The sequence below is a fragment of the Dermacentor albipictus genome, chromosome 7, assembly GCF_038994185.2.
Source record: "Dermacentor albipictus isolate Rhodes 1998 colony chromosome 7, USDA_Dalb.pri_finalv2, whole genome shotgun sequence".
Taxonomy (NCBI): Eukaryota; Metazoa; Arthropoda; class Arachnida; order Ixodida; family Ixodidae; genus Dermacentor; species Dermacentor albipictus.
The window spans coordinates 78,334,458-78,356,106 of NC_091827.1; the positions used below are offsets into that span (position 1 = coordinate 78,334,458).

General features: G+C 45.9%; 1 protein-coding gene across 1 annotated transcript; it reads right to left on the reverse strand.

Annotated features, from left to right (window-relative positions):
• Window positions 1-1,848: 1,848 nt before the first annotated feature.
• On the reverse strand, window positions 1,849-20,477 carry LOC135899015 (uncharacterized). The gene is made up of 5 exons (XM_065428264.2): window positions 20,319-20,477; window positions 17,329-17,372; window positions 10,831-10,933; window positions 7,457-7,707; window positions 1,849-2,147 (listed from the first exon to the last, which is right to left on the reverse strand). Exons 1-5 carry the CDS (start codon window positions 20,371-20,373, stop codon window positions 1,989-1,991), a joined length of 612 nt encoding a protein of 203 aa, XP_065284336.1. The 5' UTR covers window positions 20,374-20,477; the 3' UTR covers window positions 1,849-1,988.
• Window positions 20,478-21,649: the final 1,172 nt, after the last annotated feature.

Here is a 21,649-nt window from a genome sequence, read left to right on the forward strand (position 1 = left end):
TGCTGCTCCTACTATATCATCGAAATTCCTGCTGACATTACCCTGCTTACCTTGCAGTGCATACATGTTGCCTTATGCTATGCCAAGTTTTATTGTCACTGGATCAGGTTGTGGCCATTCTACAGCGTATCTGTGGCTAGGACACAGGAATTTCTTCGTGGCATAACGTCGACCGAAAACAAGGGTGTGTCGATCCCGGTGGCAGTGCAGGGTAGAGCAGCGGCTCATACCACCGTAAGGCAGAGGCTGCAAGCAGTGACTCATCAATGGCTCTTACCCTCGTAAGCAAGCAGAAATGCAGCGGCTCACAATCCCGTAAGGCAGAGGCTACAAGCACTCAGCAAAGTGAAGCGAACAGTGCATACATTCTGTGAAATCACGCATACAACATACAAACCAGTGTAAATTTAAATAAAGAATAAGCTCAGAACAAGCATCCAAACCACATAATTGATGATAAGGCGCTCCTGATAACAATGCGAAGCACGTATCGCGGCCCGCATAGGTTTCTCTGTAAGGATTACTGTTGCACAAGCTGCAGCGGCGACTGCAGCTAGCGATGTGGAGAGCGGCGCCCCTAGCCTTTAGTGTATGGAATAACTGGCCTAGCAACTGATTTCAATGTTTTTGCAGCACCGCTATGGGTGGCGTGCTGTCAAGATTACCGTTACTCTCATTACTACCATTACATTAAACCCATAAAGCATTGCGTACCCCCCTCAGCAGTTGTAGCGGTGGTTTTCAACAGCTTCGCTGGACATCTGCTTTTGCAGGGCCGGCATGACGAGTCAATGTTTTTACTGCTTCCTCGATCTTCCCAAGTTTTATTTCGAATACCATTGCTTTCTTCTTGTTGATGAGCATTGACAGTTCACTGAAATCTATGTTATCTCTTGAGTTAGGCACTTTCATGCTTTGTCGTTTCTTTACTAGGTCTTTTGTTACTTACGAGAGCTTACCTACAGGGTGCCTTTACCTCCCACTGCAATTGCTGCTTGTGAAATCAGCTTCGTTGCTGCTTCATTCATTATTTCTATGATATGGGCCTTTTCCAAAGTTACATATTTGTTTGCGAGTACCAACCATCATAGCATCGAGTTTGCTGATTCAACATCTTCATAAAACTGTTGTACTTCATGACCATCGTGACGGCAGGTTGCAGCGTAGGCTTGTAGAACCTTTATTCAATACCGCTATTCAAGTTATTGGGACGCCTACTACCCTCATTATTGCTGTAGAAATTATCAATGCTGCCGCTTACATCTTTATGGATTAGAACTACTAACGCGTATTTTCTCTTACTGAAAGACCTCTGAAAGACACACACACACACACACACACACACACACACACACACACACACACACACACACACGCACGCACACACACACACGCACGCACGCACGCACGCGCGCACACACACACACACACACACACACACACACACACACACACACACACACACACACACACACACACACACACACACACACACACACACACATAATTGGTCGACAGCAGCAGCCTATATTTATGTCTACTGCAGAACGAAGGCCTCTCGCTGCGATGTCAAATTACCCCTGTATTGTGCTAGCTGATTTCAATTTGCGTTGCACATTGCCTTCCTAATTCTAAAAAAATTCACTATATTAGTTGGCGTAAATAACAACTGCGGTTGCTTCGGTTGATTTATTTAAATTTTTGCACTTAAATGCAATAAACCTCTTAAATATCGGCGCAGTGGCTACCTATGTAAATGAATTCTCCGTTCCTGAGCTCCTGATGTGAATTTTTTTTTTAAATTCTGGAATGGGAATGTTTGGTTCATCTCGAAGAAGTTAACAGATGTGCAGTGACTCACTTTATATAGGATGAAGCGAGTAATTACTTTATTGCAGCTTTTTTTCAAGGTGTGTGTTTGCTTCTGTTTGAGCAACGCGGGTTGCGCATTCGGTCTCCTCTGACGACGCATTCTCGATGCCGCACAGCTAAGCAGGACCTTTCACGAAACTAAAAGGGGCGTCTGTATCTTCGTCTGGGTTATTGCTTGGGAAAACGTCAAGGTATTCTTGATCATCCAATGACGCCGAGGGCAAGTTGGGTCGCACCAGGTCACCGAAGATGAACTGAACTCCGGTAAAGGACATCTGCTCAACAAGAAAAAAAAATGGGGGGGGGGGGCAGGGAAAACATGTATGAGAGAAGACGCGAGGCCACGTGATTATGATGTTGGTGGCCCGTGTTTATAGAAGTTTATACTTATGTTTGCACTATATTGAGCCTTACAGGGCTGACCGAAGAAAATAAAAACGTGGCTGGAAGCAAATAAGTGCGATAGCCGAACTTGTTACGAAAGAATGAGAAAGCACAGCCGCATGTCGTGTCATAGTGTGAGTTAGTAACAGAAATTTCACATTTGGGATCATTACGAAAGCAGGGTAATCATTTGAAGAAACCTGAGTGTTCACAGGGTGGTTTACCGCCTATAAGAAAATTCATCAGAGACACTCTCACTAACGCGCAGATCAACTGAAACCAATCCTACAAACCGCAAAATGAGGAATAACGCGTTCATGCGTGAAATCGAAAGTACAAATACGTTTGTAGAATACACATCATTACAATTATCAAGACTTACGGATGGCCGTACTAATATTTTCACTAGTTATTCACTTTGCCTCTCAACTTTTCGACATAATATTTTAGCGCGAAGACTTTTTCCACACGGATGCTGGGAGGGACACACACAAGCGCTTGTATGGGTCCCTTCCTGTGTCCTTGTGGCAAAAGTATTCTCGCTAAAATACTATATCAAACACATCGCCCCAAAAAGGCCAGAAGTCAGTCTTAGCTGTAATCTTTAGTTTGTTCTCTCTTGCCATTTCTGCAAGGATAACGTACCCACATTGAAGCGGCCAACACTGTATACTTCTGTGGCTACACTGGCTACTGTTCTTCGTAAGAAGTGGAATGAACAACTCATAAACACAAACGCTCCGAAATTTCACCTCGCGATTCGCACAGTGCACCAACGCAGACATCGGTGCTCACGAATGTCAAGAAATTCTTTGTCGGGCTCGTGGAGATCCGCAAGCCTAATGTGTGCCAACACCGCCTCACGCTAATCCTGCTTTCCCTAAACCAGTCACTACGCCGCCAAGTGATTTATTACTAGCCAATTTGCACATGCTGAGGAATTTCGGACACTACCTCCGGCCTTCTGACGAGTTTCACCGCAATGCACCAGCGTAGCTCAATGGGCAGCATATATAGGAATAATCTCTCACAAAGCCGGCCGAATTTCAATAGCTTTCAGTCAGCAAAGCCGAGGCGGTGAGCCCTTCTAATACCATGCTTATTTACGGGGTTTATTTGCAACTTTTCTGCTGCGCTAGAGCAGTGCTTTAAATACCAGAGGAAAATTCTGCGAGAAAGCTGCAAACACGCTACGGCTAACTGCCATTAATTCGCATGTTAATAAAAGGAGGTGCCCTCTTGAAGTTGCTAAATGAAAGTTGTTGAAATTCAGGGGGCCTCCTTAAATAGCACTGTTCTTTTTTTAATTCTTCCCATTGAGTTACGCTGGTTCACTGCGGAGAAGTTTGGTAGAAAGCCGCAGGGGCAATGTCCGAAATTTCTCGACATGAGAGAGAAAAGGAGAAGTGAAAGCATAGGAAAGTAAGGATGGTAACAAGGAGATGACTGCTGTTGGCTAACCTGCTTTTTTTTCAGTTATGCAGTGGCTTTTGTCGCCTTGGCGGGAAAATGTGAGAAAAGCATCGCTACAGTTATGATCATTGTGGCCATCATCATAACCATTATAACCATCATCTAGCTATTATCTGCATCATGACGAAGGCCTTCCTCTCGCAGTGATCTTCGATTACCCCTAACTGTATGTCTTTCCTACGCTTACAATGTTCCCAATATCATAAGGGCATCCGACGCTATGCGACTCTCGAGTAAATTTCCTTTCACCTGACACCAGCTCTGTTGCTCGGATATGCCCCGTCATATCCGCTCTGGGCATCACGTAAGCCGTGCAATGTATTTCTTCCTCGTTACCTCTACTGTAGTACTGCCTACCATTATTTTGCCTCTAACGTTGGCTGCCGCCCGTCTTTCGGTCTCTTATACACAGCTTACTCTTCAATAGCACGTTGTGCAGATATTAGATTGTTATCGTGTTTCTGTTATACTGCAATTTACAGACAATAGTTTAGCATTATTAGAACACGCCCATTAAACACTCTTGCTTTTCAGTATATCTGCAAGCGGCAGTTCTCGACGAATGAGTGGACTCCAGCGTAGAAGCACGAGAAAAAAGTGAGACATGCAGGGCCCACTTTCATCTGAACATTTATTAGAAAAGCGGCTCTCAAGTGTGCCCCTATGAAAAGAGAAATTATCTTCACCTAGCACAATAATTTTTTATTAACCAAATTTTGTAATCCTTGCGTTAGTTGGCCCTACTTCGAATGAAGATTCGGCCGAAAGACAGCGCCAGATGTGCGTTTGTGTCTCCCTTGATCTCGATATCGTGCGCTGGAAGTTATGCATGGCGAACCAATTATCCCGACAGTTTATTTGTTTTTTGTTCATGACATAATGATGCTTGTCATAAGGCAAAAGCAGCCTTTTAAACATGCAGTTCCTGTTATTCGCTTCATTCAAGAAAGCTGCCCACGCTGCTCATATTCGGTCGATACGGCAGTCACTCATACTATGTGTACATAGGCTGATGAAATTTGAAATTTAAAATACAGAAATCAGCGAAGGTAAGCGGCACGTGCCCTGCACGAAGCATAGGGGCGAGTGAAACGCAAGAAATCGAGGTCCCGTCAGGTTTAATTCGGATATTCTTAGGATATAGGCCGTGATTACAAACACTCATTTCATGAACTGAACATTGATTTTACCCTCGTATGTTGTTTAACTAGATTGAAAACACAGTAGTTTATACTTTTAGCATGAGAGTTTCCGCTAGTTTTGGGTAATCTTAGGCGTTGTTCTGCCAGAGAAGGATAAGCAAATCATCTTATCCGCTCTTCGCCTATTCTTGTGCTGTTACCACAGAATTTATTTTTCGCATTTCAGGTTAGTACTGCTGCACGGAGAGTTTGTTTTCAATGCCGTTGTCTTGTATTAACTCCTGTGCTGTAATGCAACACAGAGTTCCCACTAACTGTTCTGGTGGCTCTAGACAAACCACGTGCATATTATACATGCACATTAAACACGTGCAATATTATACTTATACATATTTTATTTTATTAGGAGTATCAACCCTCAATTGAGAGTCAACAGAGAGAGGACCAAACAATGACTTTCATCTGAATATGTCAAAATGCAATGTCGCGCTCAGTGTGAGTTGCAACATGAGTGACCGTTTTTCCTTTTTTTTTCTTTTTTGTGTGTAGGCGCTGCCAAGTTGCTATACAGTACCCGTACGGCAGCATGGCAGCACCTACGCAAATGCACGAAAAAATTGCAGAACACCGTTTCGATTGCTGCAAGCAGCCTGTTAACAACAAAAAAATGACGTATGTTAATTTTATTATTGTAAGGACTGACGGGTGTTATGCAGCGTTGCAACTCATATTGAGCGCGAAAGTACGTGAAACCACGTGCATTGATCGGAACATCAAAAATAAGTCGGCAAATGTCATGAGTGCGATGGACAGCCGGTTCGAGTTTGCCGCTATCCTTCGGCGCAACACCAATGTTGGGTCATTTATTTCGCATTTAAACTACCTCTGCCAAGAATTAGTGGCGACATGGATATGCGCAAGTGGTGGATCTGTTCGCGAGAAAAGAGTAGCCGGCGTCATATTGCTGCACTAGCATTTCCTTTTAAGGCGAAGGCCTGAAGGGACTCGTTGCAATGGCTCATACTTCAAAAAACGCGGCGGCGTCTAGTCGAGTCGCACAAAAGATACGATCATCAGCAACAAGGCAGAGGCTACAAGCGCTCAGCAAGGTGAAGCACACAGTGCATACATTCATTGAAATCACCCATTCAACACACAGAACAGCGTACGTTTCAATAAAGAACAAGCACAAAACAAGTATCCGAACCATCAGTCAAGCGTTGCATACCCTCCTCGGAAGAGCGCTACGACCGAGGATTCTCGCCAAGCGAGAAACGAGGTGCGACGTGGGAAGCGGCGGGCGCAAGGCGTGTGACTACGAGTGCTGCTGTGCCCTGCTGAGAAACGTCGTTGGCGCGAGTCTGACCCCGCTATACGAGTGCGCGAATCCGCAGATAAGCGTCGAAAACGAGTCAAAGAAGCCAAACTGCAAAAGCAGCAACGCGACGACGCGAGACGGAAACGTAGAGAGGAGGCCGAAGCTCGCAAACAACGGCTGGCCGCACGTTTACTTCACACTGCGGTCCGTTACGTCTTGCAAGAAGTCTGACCCTTCCGCTCGTACATCTTCATGCATTGCCAAGTGTGCCGCATGCTGTCGCCTTCACGTGTTGCAACGGTGTAACGTGCTGCCGAAATTTTCATCACGTCCATAAAAAAAGTTTTGCGTGGCCGTTCCGAGCGCGCACCCGTACCCGCGGGGCCGAATTGCACCTCTAGCTTGCAGCATCCTGAGACAATCTGGGGGCCATCGCTTCGCGCAAAGTACTGATTTGGGCGCCAGGTGGCGAGGGTGTAGAGGGAAATGAGCGTGCACACGCTGCCGCCCGAGCTTCACAACCCCGGAGACCCTCCTCCTCCCTCCTCGAAGACTCGGACTTCCCATTGCCATTAGTAACTTATGCAGATGTATTAGAGTACTTGCACTTATCGCGACGAAAATACCCGGGCGCTGCCAAAGGATTAGATAAAGCAGAATAATGTCGTTTTCGGAGATTACAAACCATGTCGTTTAATAACCCAGTCAAGCTACTTGCTATCGAACCCGCCGTGGTTGCTCCAGTGGCTATGTTGTTGGGCTGCTGAGCACGAGGTCGCGGGATCGAATCCCGGCCACGGTTGCCGCATTTTGATGGAGGCGAAATGCAAAAACACCCGTGTACTTAGATTTAGGTGCACGTTAAAGAACCCCAGGTGGTCGAAATTTCCGGAGTCCTCCACTACGGCGCGGCTCATAATCAGAAAGTGGTTTTGGGACGTAAAACCCCATATTTTTTTACTTGCTATCGAGCCACTATCATTTTGAGCCGAGAGTAAATTCTGCGAGAAAAAAGCAGATTTCTACCGTATGGTATGGGCCTGCCAGGCTAATAGTGCCTGAGACGCTATACAACAGCCAACGCGGGAAGGTTGGGAAGGCAGCCCTGTCCAGTTCAACCCTCGAGGACCAGCAAGCCCTCGTAGAAAGGGGCAGTGCGGCGGCCTTAGCCAACGGAATTCGGGAACAGGAATCAGAGCACCCTTCTCCTAACTCCCTTCCCATTTTCCTGTCAATAAAACGATTTCATCGTCATCATCACACTTACCTGCGGTTGTTGGCCTAGAAATCGCTGTCGCCTGAATGGGTGTTTGTTGAGGGGAGCGTGCCATCCTGGTGCGCATATGGTGACAGGCTCCAGTGACTCCTCCTCGGACAGATTATGCATGGGAACGTTCTCAATGACGGGAGGTATTAGCCCGCCTTTGTGTCGCACGCGGATGGTGGGGACAGACGCGTACTGCCCCCAAGGGTCACCCTCCTCTTCCGGGCTCACCGCCTTCTCCGTCTCTTCTAAGTCTGCAGGGATTTAGGATGCTCCAGCTGTTGTCAACGTCAGAGCAAAGACAGGCATACCGCCCCGATACTATCCCGATTAGTTTCACACCACCAGTGCGTCTTTGACTTTCCGGAATCAGTATTTCGATTTAGGCACCGCTCGAACGGATTACAAACGCAGTATGCCACTCCCGGGCAACGGAATACTTCATTTGGACGCGAAGGTGAGCAAGTGTTTTTCGACCCTGTGTTAGTTTTAGTGGCAGTATTATGGCGTGGAATTCATTAAGCAGGACGGTTATTCGAACGTCACCAGCCCTGAATGAATCTGATTAGTACTTTGTAGACCAGTTGGTGACGTAAAGCATACCTTAACAGAGTCGAATTCAAAAGTTTATGGAATGGCTGACGAGGAAATAGCAAATGAATGTACGGCTAAACAGGGTGGTCTCTTTAGCTGCACTGAATTGAAAAAAAAATGCCTCTGCCTGTATCAGAACAGGCTATCGCGCATGTGTGCCGATAGCGTTTGCCACTTCTTTCCCTGGCTCTCCTTTCCCTCGCTACCTACGCACGTACAGTCAACCGCAAAAGTTTACGGGACGCAGGATCTGCCAAGGAGCTGAATTCTCGCGAAGCCTGAATGGTCACATAGCCTCGAATTAACTGTTCCAGCACGTAGTAGCCTTCGCCACCTGCACAGTGATTCATTAAATACGAAGTGTCACGCCTTGACGGCGCAGGAATTCACATTTGAAGGGGAAACCGCATCCCGCAAACTTTTGCTGTTGACTGTACATAAGCATATGAATAAACGACCAGTTGGTTATTCCTTGCTCAGTAACGTGTTGCCTAGGTCCGCTACATCAAACACGATACATGGTAGATTGCACAATTCTAACCCCTGGTCTAAATTACTCGATGATGCGGTCATTACTTCGGCAAGAAATCAAAAGTGTTGAATTGAACAAATCACACAGTTATGCAACTTAGCTTTTGCATTATTTACATTATGGCACAAATTTCAATGTGCAAGTGTAGCTAGTGAATATGCAAGGCATATAGACTTCGAACGAATTCTCCGGACAACGTCGCTTTCGAGATATTCAGTTACAAAATGTCGGACGAAGTGCACTGGTGTTCGAGTTACTTTTGTGCTTCAGCTAATAAAACACAGCTTTCTTAAGAGATGTGACAGGAACAACCATGCACGTTTTACGCCAAGTTTGACGGCGCATATCTCGAAACAAGTGTCATCCTCAGAATTCGTTCCAAGTCGATGTCCCGTGCATATTTACTGGCTACAATTCGTAGATCAAAATATGTGCCGCAATGTAAATGATTGCATAAATTTATTAGCCGAATAACCTTGCTTATTCAATAGGGCGTGTTGGTGTTTCGTAAAAGTAATGGCCGCATCAACGAATTATTTGGAACAAGGGCTAGAAAGGCATCTGCAGCAGGCAGTTTTTAAAAATTTGGCGGAGCCAACATAAGGAGCATATATATATATATATATATATATATATATATATATATATATATATATATATATATATATATATATATATATATATATATATATATATATATTCCTGTTTGCTCGCACGGTGGTGGCATAGTGTTTTTGGTATTGAGCTGGTTAGCCCGTGGTCCCGGGATCAAATCCCTGCCGCGGCGGCCGCACTTCTATGGGCGCGAAATAAAAGCGTTAGCGAACCTCAGGCGGCCGAAGGTAATGCGGAGTCCCATAGTAAGACATGCCTCATACTCAAGTCGTGGTTCTGGCACGTATAACGCACAAATTTATTCATTTTTTGCTCCTTGTGTATCACATATACATTCAAAACAACAACAACAACAACAACAACAACAACAACAACAACAACAACAACAACAACAACAACAACAACAACAACAACAACAATAATAATAATAATAATAATAATAATAATAATAATAATAATAATAATAATAATAATAATAATAATAATAATAATAAAGTGTCGCCATTACTGGAGTTTCCGAGAGCTCACGCAACTACGATTATTCGCACGTATATTAATATTGGCCTGATATAACCTCTCGATTCCCTCACTTCCGGCACTGGTAATACCGGTGACACAAATCGCCTGTTGAATGCAAAGGAGCTCGCACATAATTGGGGCAGTAAGCGCTGGCTCCTGGTTTGGGGGCGTTTGATGCACGTGCTTCGCAGTGCGCTTCGAACTATACTTGTTCACTGAATAATTTTGACAAAATACTTGATACTTCAACCATATATCGAAGTACAGGACGTGGTACGCACCGTATAGCCTACATTAGAGCCTCGCAGATTGTTATGCTCTCACGGCAAGAATTTCGAGGCTTGAGTTTTGTAAAATAGTTCGATGATCCCTCTGTGCAATGTCCAATGCAATATCGCAGAATTGCATTGGACATTGGAAATTAACGGTTTATTTTAACTAGCATTGAGCAAAAAGATGAAAAAAAAAACAGTTAGTACACTGGCTACCAACTGAAGAATGTAGGTAATTATTTGAGGAAAAATTTTACTGCGGAGTTGCCTCAGTTGGGTATGGCTTCTTTAGCGAGCTCCACCAAACCAAGTGCTATCTTAATGGTGGTACATTCCAGGGGATTCTGCATTGCCTGTAGGTTACCTTGTCTACGTACTATCTCTAAAACCAACCACTATCCAGAATTTGCGAAAAAAAAGAATAAATGAAGATTGAACGGAACTTTCACACTTACTATGAAGGTTGTTTACAATAATATATTTACAGATCCCGAGTAGATGCTTTTGTTAGTCGCTTCAATCAATAGCTGCGGATTATTGATAGTTCGACCACAGGAGAGTCGGTCATGCAAAAGTCTTAGGTAGCCAAAGCAACTGTCATATAACGCATTTGCTTGAAGTGTTGTTGTTGTTTTTGTAGCCTGTCACACGTGTGGCACCTACCCATGATGGGGGATTGGCCAAGAAATGGGTGGATTATTGCAAATTAATATGGAGAATACATTCCCTTATATCCATGGAATTAGCATTGAATGGCGTATAATTACCTGTTAAAATATAATCAGGAAGGTAATATGGAATGAGCAACAATTAATTTAAAAGTAAAACATATAGAATGTACTCACCCTTCCAAGCCTTATCTTCTTTTGGACGATGAATCTCAGAACTGGGCCACCGGTCGGGGTGTGGTAGCTGCTTCTTGTGGTGCCCTTTCTTGACTTGATGTACCTTCGCGTCGTTTTCCAATTCATTTATTTTTACCGGAAAGGTCAAAATAATGCTCCGCGAAATTATTCAAGGCGAAAAAAAAAAGCAAAGGGACGGCATCAGGAGGATCAGGCTACATGAGCGGAGCTAGAAGGCGAATTTACAGCAGGGGTGCTTTGCAGGAAGGCTCGAGTTTAGGGATCTGCAATAGCTTGCGCAACACACTCACTGGAACAAAGCTGCTGGCATCAAGACGCCAAAATCAGCTCTCGGGACGCCTCCAGTTTCATCGACTTATCTGGGTTCACTATGGATTCAGCGTCGCGTGGGCATTACCTCTGGAGCACCCGAAAACTAAGGAGCCACGGGGTCAAACTGTCGGTGTTTTGTTTCATTTCTTTGTCGTTCGGCTCGCTGCACTACATGTGCAATTGGGTGATAGAAAAAAGTTATTGCTTTTTAACGTGTTCCGAAAAAATGGAAAGCGTTCACGTAAGGATGCGACACGTGTGCAGCTTTTGCATTCGACGGTCGACAGACAGATATTGTCAAAGAATAGGGGACATGCCTATGTTCCGCCCGAGAAATGCGTGACAAGTGAGTGGGGCCCATTGCGTACATGGTCACAGTTTTTCCCAGTCTTCAATGTCTGGAACCAAGAAGCGGCGTACTCGCGTTGACACACCTGGCTTTATGTCGACATTTTATTGTCTGCTGCTTTCATGATTTCCCCGCTATTTCGGTTCACTCACTGCCTTCGAGCAAACTCAGGTGAGCCAGAAATTCGGCCCATCCTGCATAGCACCCTTGTAGAAACGAGCTGCAATTATAGTAACAGAACAAACTACGGCAATGTCAGGGAATGTATATATTTAGTTGTAATGCTAATGAGTCGTATCCGACGTTTTTAACGCGGATGTCCCGGCCATGGCGGCCGCATTTCGATGGGGGCGAAATGCGAAAACACCCGTGTGCTTAGATTTAGGTGCACGTTAAAGAACCCCAGGTGGTCAAAATTTCCGGAGTCCTCCACTACGGCATGCCTCATAATCAGAAAGTGGTTTTGGCACGTAAAACCCCAAATATTATATTATTATTATTAACGCGGATGTCTGCATTAAACTCTAAACATGTTCTCTGACTGGCTGCGATTTCGAAGAAGAGGACCAATGCTTGAGATAAGTAAGGTCAGGCGACTATACAATTATGTATTAACGGGTCTTCTTTATATGATTGTGTTTAAGTTGAAATATTTGTCCCGTGAGAAATCTTCAGAAACAAGAATTCTGCGCTATATTCTCGAAATCAACGGAACATTTGTTGGCCGACATTAAAAACAATTCGATTGATTTCTTTGTAGCATGCTACTAAGATTCTGGATAGTATTATGACGAGAAAGCTGTACAAAAAATTATGCACAGAAATAAGAGGCAGGTAGATGAAACAAAATACGCATATCAAATTATACTGGCTGATAACAAAACTGAATTAATCTGACTGAAAAAGAACGAACGACGTTTTTCGTCTGAAAGCGGATTTTATGAAAGAAGCAAGAGTGCGTATGACATAAAAGAGTTGATATGCAGATTGTCGTGTCCTACTGTGTTGTGACATAGGAATAACAATTGAAATCACTACGGGGTGGTAAATTGCAAGACAGGCTCGAGGAGACGGAACGTCGCACCACCGGTTGCTAAACATGCAGCCAATATTTTTTTACAACTAAAGAAACGTGAGTTAAGGAAGGGCAGATTGTGTATCACTATGAGTGCGGCGTTCGAAGGTTCGACAACTCCTTCCTTTGCGTAAAATGCCTTGTATGTTTAGAAGGCAAAATTTGACAGCAAAAAGTCCTCACTTGATTTGAAAGCGAAGGTATGAAGACTTGTCTAAGTTGTCCCCTCAAATTAAAACACCTTAATTCGCTTGGCTATAATTGGTACCTATCATAGTATACCCTAAATAATTTTAACCCACTTTGATCCTATTCCAGCTTAATTCACATTAATTCGCTTTAATGCACTGTAGTCCACCATAGTGCATGTTAATTCAGTTTTATCCACCTTAATCTATTTGAATCCACCCAAATCCACTCAAATCAAGCTTAATCCAATTCCGGGAGTCGGCCACGTCTGTTTTTTTGGGTGTGGGACCTGGCGTGTGGAAGACGCAGTGGCTGTTCCCCGTGGGATTTTGCAGTGCAAGCCTCAGAAGGTCCAATGCCGGGAACGTGACGTCATCACTTGGTCGAGTGGGTTTTGGTGCATTCGGATGATAACGCCAGAAGGCGGATTTCTCACTTCGTAGCGCGCACAAGGCCTTAATATCAAAACGTTTGATCGTAATTCAACCTTCAGTTGAAGTCGACGAAAGACAAAGCCTTGCTGAGCGACTATGGTGTGGAGGGGGCATAGGGGCGCTGTCACTGCACTACTCCCTATATTGCGTCACTCCTCGCATAAGAGGAGTGGGAGAATCATTGGACTGAAACCTCTTTGACGGCGCTCTCTTCGGTATCACCCGACGTTTTGACGCATGATGACGTGTTAAGGAATTTTAAATAATTTTCCGAGATTTGACGCCTCAAAACTATTATGTGATTGCGAGGCACGTCGTTTTTGAGGAAATGCGTACGGGGCGTAATGATTACAACATCAAGTCTCTATGCTAGGTGTTCTATGTTCAAATCCGGCCGTCGGACATTTCTTTTTTTATTTATTTAAGAATCTCAATTTCGCAATAAGACCGAAAGAGTCAGTGGGGTTGCAACACGTTAACGTATTAGATGAAGTAAGGCTCGTGGCTTTCGGGACAGGATGCACCGCTGTAAACAGGAGCTGCATAAGTAAACGCGTGTGGCGTGCGCAGCCGCACAGGGACAGAAAGCACTCTACGAGCGCGAGCAGCACCGGCTTAGAAATACACGGTCTGGTCGGGGTGGTCGCCCTGCCTAAGCCTCGCGTTCCCCTACTGCAGGACGGTCGCGGCAGGCGGGATGTGTGCGTCCGGTTCGGACTTTTGGACTGTGGGGCTTTCGTCGGCGTTGTCAGGTAGCCTCGGCCTCTTGTTATCGCGGTGCCGCTTCAGTGGGGCGCTGGCGTTCAGTAGCAGCGTGCGCCGCACACGCAGCATCACGTGGTTCATGCGTTTCGACCGCGGAGTGGTCTTGACACGTGTGCGGGCCCTCCTTCAGTGCGATTAGCGCTTTACAGGATCTTCTCGGCTGGCGCCCCGACAAGTAACACGACGAGGAATGTTTGCGCGATGAGTCGGACGTGGCCATATGCTGCGAAAAAAAAAAATGGCTGCGGCTTAGCTCAGCTAGCCCTGGATATGCTAAGCGAGAGCATATTACTCATATTGCAACAAAACATGCCACGCGCCTCAACGCAATGCCTTGCATGCGGGAATTGCTTGAATATATTGTTCAGGGTGCTGGTGCATAAACACACACAAAAATACATCAGCATTGAGAAAAGATGGCGGTTCCGGCCTCGGTCCGCGACAGCCTGATCATCCCGCCGCTTCCCAAAAACATACACCCGACGCACCACGCTGCGAGATGCAACAAACGAACAAGAGACCTCCAGAAGTTTGGCAACAGCAACGAGGCGGTGTACGTAGACGCTGCGCGATATGGAGGAGAGAGAAGCGCACAAGCGATCGCAGTTGTAGACCGCTCGGGTAAGTGCTTCGCGAGCGCCACGGTGACCACGGGACACACGGAGGCGGCCGAAGAAGCCGCGGTAGCCCTAACACTGGCGGCGGTGCCGAGCCCTGCGATCGTGATCAGCGACTCGCAGGCGGCCATCCACGGCTTCGCGGGCGGTCGCGTCTCGCGGGAAGTGGTCCGCACATTCCAAATTTGCGACGATGGCGACTCGTCATCGCTCTCGCAACCCCAAAATTTTACGATGTTCCTTCTCTGGACCCCTGCACACACCGATGTCCCGCTCGCCGGCAACGAGGCGGCCCACGCCACGGCTCGAGGTCTCACACGCCGAGCCGCCGCTGATTATGTGGCCGCCGCCCCCGCCCCCGAGACCGGTGCATCGGATCTGCCGGATCGGGGCACTACAACAGAAATGCAGCAACAAGAATGAGAATGGGTGTGGTGCGATCCCCTGACGACGTTCAGAGGCCTCACCCAACACTACAGATTCCAAAGACACACATTCCCGCCACCACACGATAAATTAAGCAGGTATGAGGAAGTAACTTTACGCTTGCTCCAGACACCCACCTACCCTAGTCCCGCCGTCCTACATCACTGCTACCCTTGTTTATATCCAACAGATGCCTGTAAAGCTTGCGGACAGAGAGCAACGCTGCTACACATGCTCTGTGAATGTGCCGGCAACCACGGTAATGACACCACCTCCGTTCGCGACGCGTCCGTAATCGCGGCCGTTGCCACAGTACGGGAAGCCTCGAGCTCGCTTCTTCCCGACGCCGCCCCGGCTGCGGGGGCCGCCGGGGACCTTCTCCATCGGCGTCACCGCCGCTGGGAGGCGGGTCTCAAAAGTTCAGAGTTGGCAGACCCGCTCTGGGTCATCCGGCAACCCGAAGATGCCACCGGAGTCCAAGGACTTCGAGCCGCCACCTGAGGCCACCACAACAAAACTGCCGGAAAATTCATTAATAAAGTTTCTTCTCTCCGTAGGTTAATGGCTAATGCATGGGGCCGCGGTGACAGGGATCCTCCTTGCTTGATATATATATATATATATATGGAACATCACGGTCACTTAGCGCCGTCACCATGGCAGTGGTCCCAGCAGCACGGATCGGCCCACACTTTTAGGCTGCGCATTCTCCAGGATCGGCCTACGATAAGAGGCTTGAAATACACCCCGTAGGGAAAAGTGGCAATAACTCGCCAAGATATACTATGCCGTTAACAAAAAATGTGTTCTGCAATATGCTTTTTAACAAATGATTCAGGACCTTAACAGGGAGAGTGTACGAGTGAGGTTGGAGATTAATATGCAGAAGAGAAAGATAATGATGAATAACCGGGCAAGGGAACAAGAGTTCAGGATCGCAAGTCAGCTCAAGAATCTGTGAAGGATTACGTTTACCTATAGTCGGTTACAACTTTAGAAAAAAGGGGGCGTTTACTCCTCCGACACGGATGCACACGAGCATGCACCAATGGGCGCGCACTCTGGACCGACGTCATGCGCCGGACGGCCGGTGACTTCGCCGCTTCGGTCGTCTGGGCGGGGCCTCCCCTTTTTTCTAAAGTTGTATCCGACTATAGGTCAACTAATTACAGGGAAGCCTGACCATGAAGAGGACATTCACAGAAGAATAAAAATTGGAAGCTTATCAAGGTTAAGCCCAGTGGATGCGAAGCAACCACTGGGCTTAACCTTAGCGTATCCTTAGCGTTTGGAGGCATCTTGACCGCATACACGCCCGGCGCAAAGACGCTGGCGCGGTTGCGGGCACAGAGACTGCAGGCGCGACGGCGGGCGCGCGCCGCTTCATCCCTGGCGTGACGTCACATATCACGTGATGCAGCGATGGTGGCGCCGCCGCCGCGTCGCGCGCGGCGGCGCGAACCGAAGCGTGGAGGCCTCCACCGGGCGATGTCCGACGGCGCGATATGAGGCCCCATCTGCAGCCGGTGTGACGTCATCACGTGACGTCATGTCACATGACCTACTTGAAGGTCACTTGAAGGTCATTGGTGGCCACCGCCGGGAGGCGACCGACGGCGCGATATGAGGCCCCATCTGCAGCCTGTGTGACGTCATCACGTGACGTCATGTCACGTGACCCCACTTCAGGGTCAATGGTGGCCACCGCCGGGCGTCACGCGAAGGCCCGAAACCTACGTTAATATGCTTCGCATAAAATGGGTTGGATCGCATACAGCAGACATCGTGAACTCCTGACTGGAAGCTTACTGTTATCATTGAAAAGGAAGGTATACAATCAGTGCATTGTACCGATGCTGACATATGGGGTAGAGGCATGGAGACTGGCAAATCAGCTTGAGAACATGTTAAGGACCGTGCAGAGAGCGATGGAACGAACAATGCTAGGCATAACTTTAAAAGAAAGAAAGAGAGTGGTTTGGATCAGAGAGCAAACGGGTATAAACGATATTCTAATTGACATCACGAGAAAAAAATGGCGCTGAGCAGGTCATGTAATGCACAGATTAGATAACTGTTGGACCATTAGGGTGACGGAATGGGTTCCAAGAGGAGGGAAGTGCAGTAGAAGACTGCAGAAGACTACGTGGTGCGGCGAAATTAGGAAATTTGCGGGTGCTACTTGGAATCGGTTGGCGCAGGACAGGGGCAATTGAAGATCGCAGGGAGACGCGTTCGTCCTGCGGTGGTGGTGGCGATGATGATAATGACGATGATGATGATGATGAATATGCTTTTGACGCATTTTACCTGGCCAGTCTTCAAGTTGTAGACTGTATCGGCGAGGACTGCCCCTGCAAATGTGAAGTAGCGCATGGCAGAAAAAAGCTGAAAATCAGTCATATTTTTGCCAGCTGGAAGCATCCCACAACTGTTTCAGATCGGGGATTATAGGCTAGTGAACTATGCGGAATCAGTCACTTCCAATAGTGTGTTTTCCTCTGGGTGTAGACTTCCGAGTCTAAATGCGAAATCAGTATCGTAATCATTATCAACCAACTGATGTACTCTGCAGCCTGCAGGTCTCTCCTACTGGTATCAAGCTGTCTCTTTCTAGCGTCACCTGGATCGATCCCCCCGTGATAAGACATTTATTTGCCTTATCAAGCCGCCAATTCCCCCATCTAACTCGACTGCATTTCCCAGCCTGGACATAACTTTATTGGTCTAATTAACGACCGGTTACCTCCTCTTCGCACTGCAGGAGCTGTTCAATTTCCAATTTTATTTATTCCTCCTAAACTTATTTACGACATCAGGAACACTTCCTTGCTTCGCTAGTTTATACTGCCATCTTTGTATCTGTTAACACTCTGTCAATTTGGCTCGATCATTCTTTCCACGGTCCTGAACGTCTTCTTCAGGGCGAGCATTCACAAACGCTTTTACGCATGAATCGTTCTAACAGAAAATTCTAGCCAATCTTTACGCTGGAGAATTGATTTTCCAAAACGATCGGCAAATGGCAAAGAACACTTACGAAAGAAGAGCTTGGGGATTTCAGACTCATGACCCGCCTTCGATAAAGCGTCTTTTACTAGGACTGCTCGTAAGAGAAAATTATAGGTAATCCTCTTGCTAGACATATAATTAGTATTGGTGACAGGCCAATGACACACAGTATTTACGGACGAGAAGCGTTGTGGATTGGATACCAGCATCTTTGTAATCGTAGCAAATTCCGCCCAACTGGTAAGCAGTGCTAAAATAGAACATGACAAAATTTTCTCTTCAAGAATACGAGTAAGCTGCTTCTCAGAGCCTCAAAGTTCTTGTCGCTTGACTCTTACCTATTTTTATTTGTCTTGAAACTTTCTTACCATCGTCAATATCCCGTGTCGATTTGTGGCTTAAATAGGTGTCTCCTTGCGTAGCGTCTAGTAACTAACTGCCAATCACAAACTCTTCTATTCTGGCCAAGCTATTGAGAATCACCTTAGGCTTCTGCATACATAACAATTTTCATACTTACTCTTACATTTTGTCGGCTAAGGTCCTCAATTATTTGTTGCGTCATCCCCACATTTGGTATAAACGACAAGACCATCTTTAAATAGCAGGTTGATGAGATGTTCCCAACTGTCCCTCACTGGTAACGCATCCCCATATACCACCAGCTTGCATACACTTCTTTAGTGTACATTGAATAGCATTGAAGATAATGCGTCTTTTTGACGTCCTTATCAATTGGCATTTATCCTTTTTTGTGTGACAACTTACTAGTGCTTTCACCTTTGTAGTTATTTTCTAACCTATATATGTTCATTCCCTCATCCTCTTTACTACGTGAGGCTTTTCTGTCAGTTGGTATCTCTTCTAAATAAGTGCGCCATGAAACCCTAAATAACTAAGAAACTTCTTAATAGAGCGACGTTTAAAAATAAAATGCAACAACATTTTCCTTTGGCTAAATTGGTTATAAATGAGTATCAAGAACGACGAAGTTTGCGAGCATTTTGTGACGTTTTCACTCGTATTGCAAGGGTAAGATCTTCCAAAGAGGTTTCGCTATATCTGCAAAACTTTGAACTACGCGTCTTACGTGGAACAAAAGTTTGCTGCGGTTAGTGCAATGACAAGGATGCTTGCAGTACTGTGGGCATTGCTATTGCTCTGGCGCGAGACTCCAGCTCGTGTTGCTTATGCCAAAAGCTATGACTGCTTTATGACAGTTTTATCCATGACTATGACTGCTATGACAGTTTTATGCCATCCCCTTTTCGTTAGCTTCGAGATCATATATAAATGTTGTTTACAATGTGCTCGCTGCTAAATTACACGATTGCTAATAGGCATGTGAACTGTTCAAAACCGCTTTCTTAAATTTGTTGTCTGTGCGCGGCAATGTGATGCTTTGCCTGGTTTACAGTGTACACTGTAAAGTTTCATAATGAAACATACATCGGACCACAAGCGCTCTAGGGGAATTAAGCAGATGGAAACCGCTTGGGACACGATTGTGTTCAAACGCTTAGAAACATTAAAAAGTCTAATTAGGTGTCACTTCTATTCTTCTAAAAGTGTTGCCCGTAGTGTACATAAATCACGTGTGCAAGTGCAATCATAACAAGCCAAAAAACACTGACACCTAGGACAACATAGGGGAAATTACTTGTGCTTATTAAATAAAATAAAGAAACGCTAAATTAATGGGAATGAAAGTGGATGAAAAAACAACTTGCCGCAGGTGTGGAACGATCCCACAACTTTCGCATTTGGCGAAGGTTGTGGGATATATATATATATATATATATATATATATATATATATATATATATATATATATATATATATATATATATATATATATATATCATATGCTCATAAGCGAAAGCAACATGCGTTTTGAAGGGCTTTACTGAGGTTTCGGCCAAGGCAGCGGTCACTCCGACGAAGACCACTCTCCCGGCCGAAGCGTCACTAAAGCACGCCGTAACCTTCATCGCTCCCTCTTTGAATTAGTGTTCTCTAGTGCGGCGCGCGAAAACCCTTTTGTTTGAACTGCTGGCTCTCTCTCTCTCTCTCTCTCTCTCTCTCTCTATATATATATATATATATATATATATATATATATATATATATATATTAAAATGCGAGTGGGCGATCTAGAAGCTTTAGACCCATTCAAATGAATTTTAACGCAGGTACGTACAGGACTACTACCGTAGGGATTGTATAACATTGTAACTACCGCAATGTTAGCATGTAATGTAGTGTGCTAATGCTACAGTGTTACTTACCGCACAGAACAAGGAGCACAGCCGCCCTAACTGCAGCGGCACGTGAGACGGTCATCGCGCGAAATATCTTTGCGCGCCACTCTTTGCGCGCGAAGCTAGCCCGGTGCGCATCCCAGACGGATGGACCCCTTCGAATCGGGTCACCCTTTTAGACCTTGCGGCTTCGACGTCCTCAGCAAGCACGCAGAGTCTAGTTTAGGGGTTGCCTATGTTTACTTTTGTGTTCAACACTCAGAGCGACAGAAAGCACCATAGTTGCGTTGCGTTGGCTACGATTTCCAAGAGGTGCCGAAGCTAGTTGGCACGTCATGTTTTCTTTCGCATTTTCAGAAAACAGGACGTCGCGTGTGAAATAAGTGTCTCGTGCGTTTGCGAGTGACAGCTGCTCATATCAGAAAAAGCGTGACACTCTGTACACGCGTGGACCTTACCTGTTCTGGTAGAGCCTGCAACAGCTGTGCCAAAGAGAAGCCCGTTCATCTTTTTCGGCTTGTCGCCTGGTCGTGTACTAAAGGAGCTGCTTAAGAAAGCAGCTGGTCGCTAGTGGCTCAAGCACGAGAGATGCGTCGTTGTCTGCAGGTCTTTTCCGACACGTGTTGATAAAGTGAGAACTCGCTTCCCTGTAGTCGATTGCTTATACGAGCGTCACGACGCAACACTAAAGAGCCAGGGTGAGTTAATGAACAGATTATTTGGCCATGGAAGTTTCTGTTAGCCTGGTCAGCCACTACTGCCGTCACTACACGCTTGCTTTTGAGAGCATCGAAAATGTTTTGGGTGAAAAAAAATAACCTATGGGTACTCCTCTATACCTTTTCAGCAAAACTTGACGTTGCTTCGGTGTTGGTGCCGAAGTGCTTAATTTTTTTTCCGCCCTGTCGTGCGTCGTTATATCTGTAGCCTCGGCGGTGTCGACCAATGAACTAATGTATTCACTTTAGTCCGCGCATTTAAAACACAAGTTTAGCCTTTATTCACCTGTGTGCAACTTTATTCAATCCATTAACAGGTAAATAACTAACGTTCTTCCCTTTACGCTACGCAAGGCCACGTGCTTATTTTGACGAAACGCTGTGTAAAAAAAGGTGCGGATAATAGGTTATCGTACACGGACATAGAAATGTGTGGTTTAACTGACCGAAGTAAAAGCGTGCGAAAAGACAAACTAGACTCAATCGCGTTTAAGGTCTTCCTGCGGTATGACGGGCATTTCCTATATAAAAAAACAATTACAAAGATGACATCCACATGTTTGATGATAAGGGAACCTTTCGAGAAACGTTTAAAGAAAGCCATGCAACGGATTAAATTCTGCACAGCCTTTTCCCCGG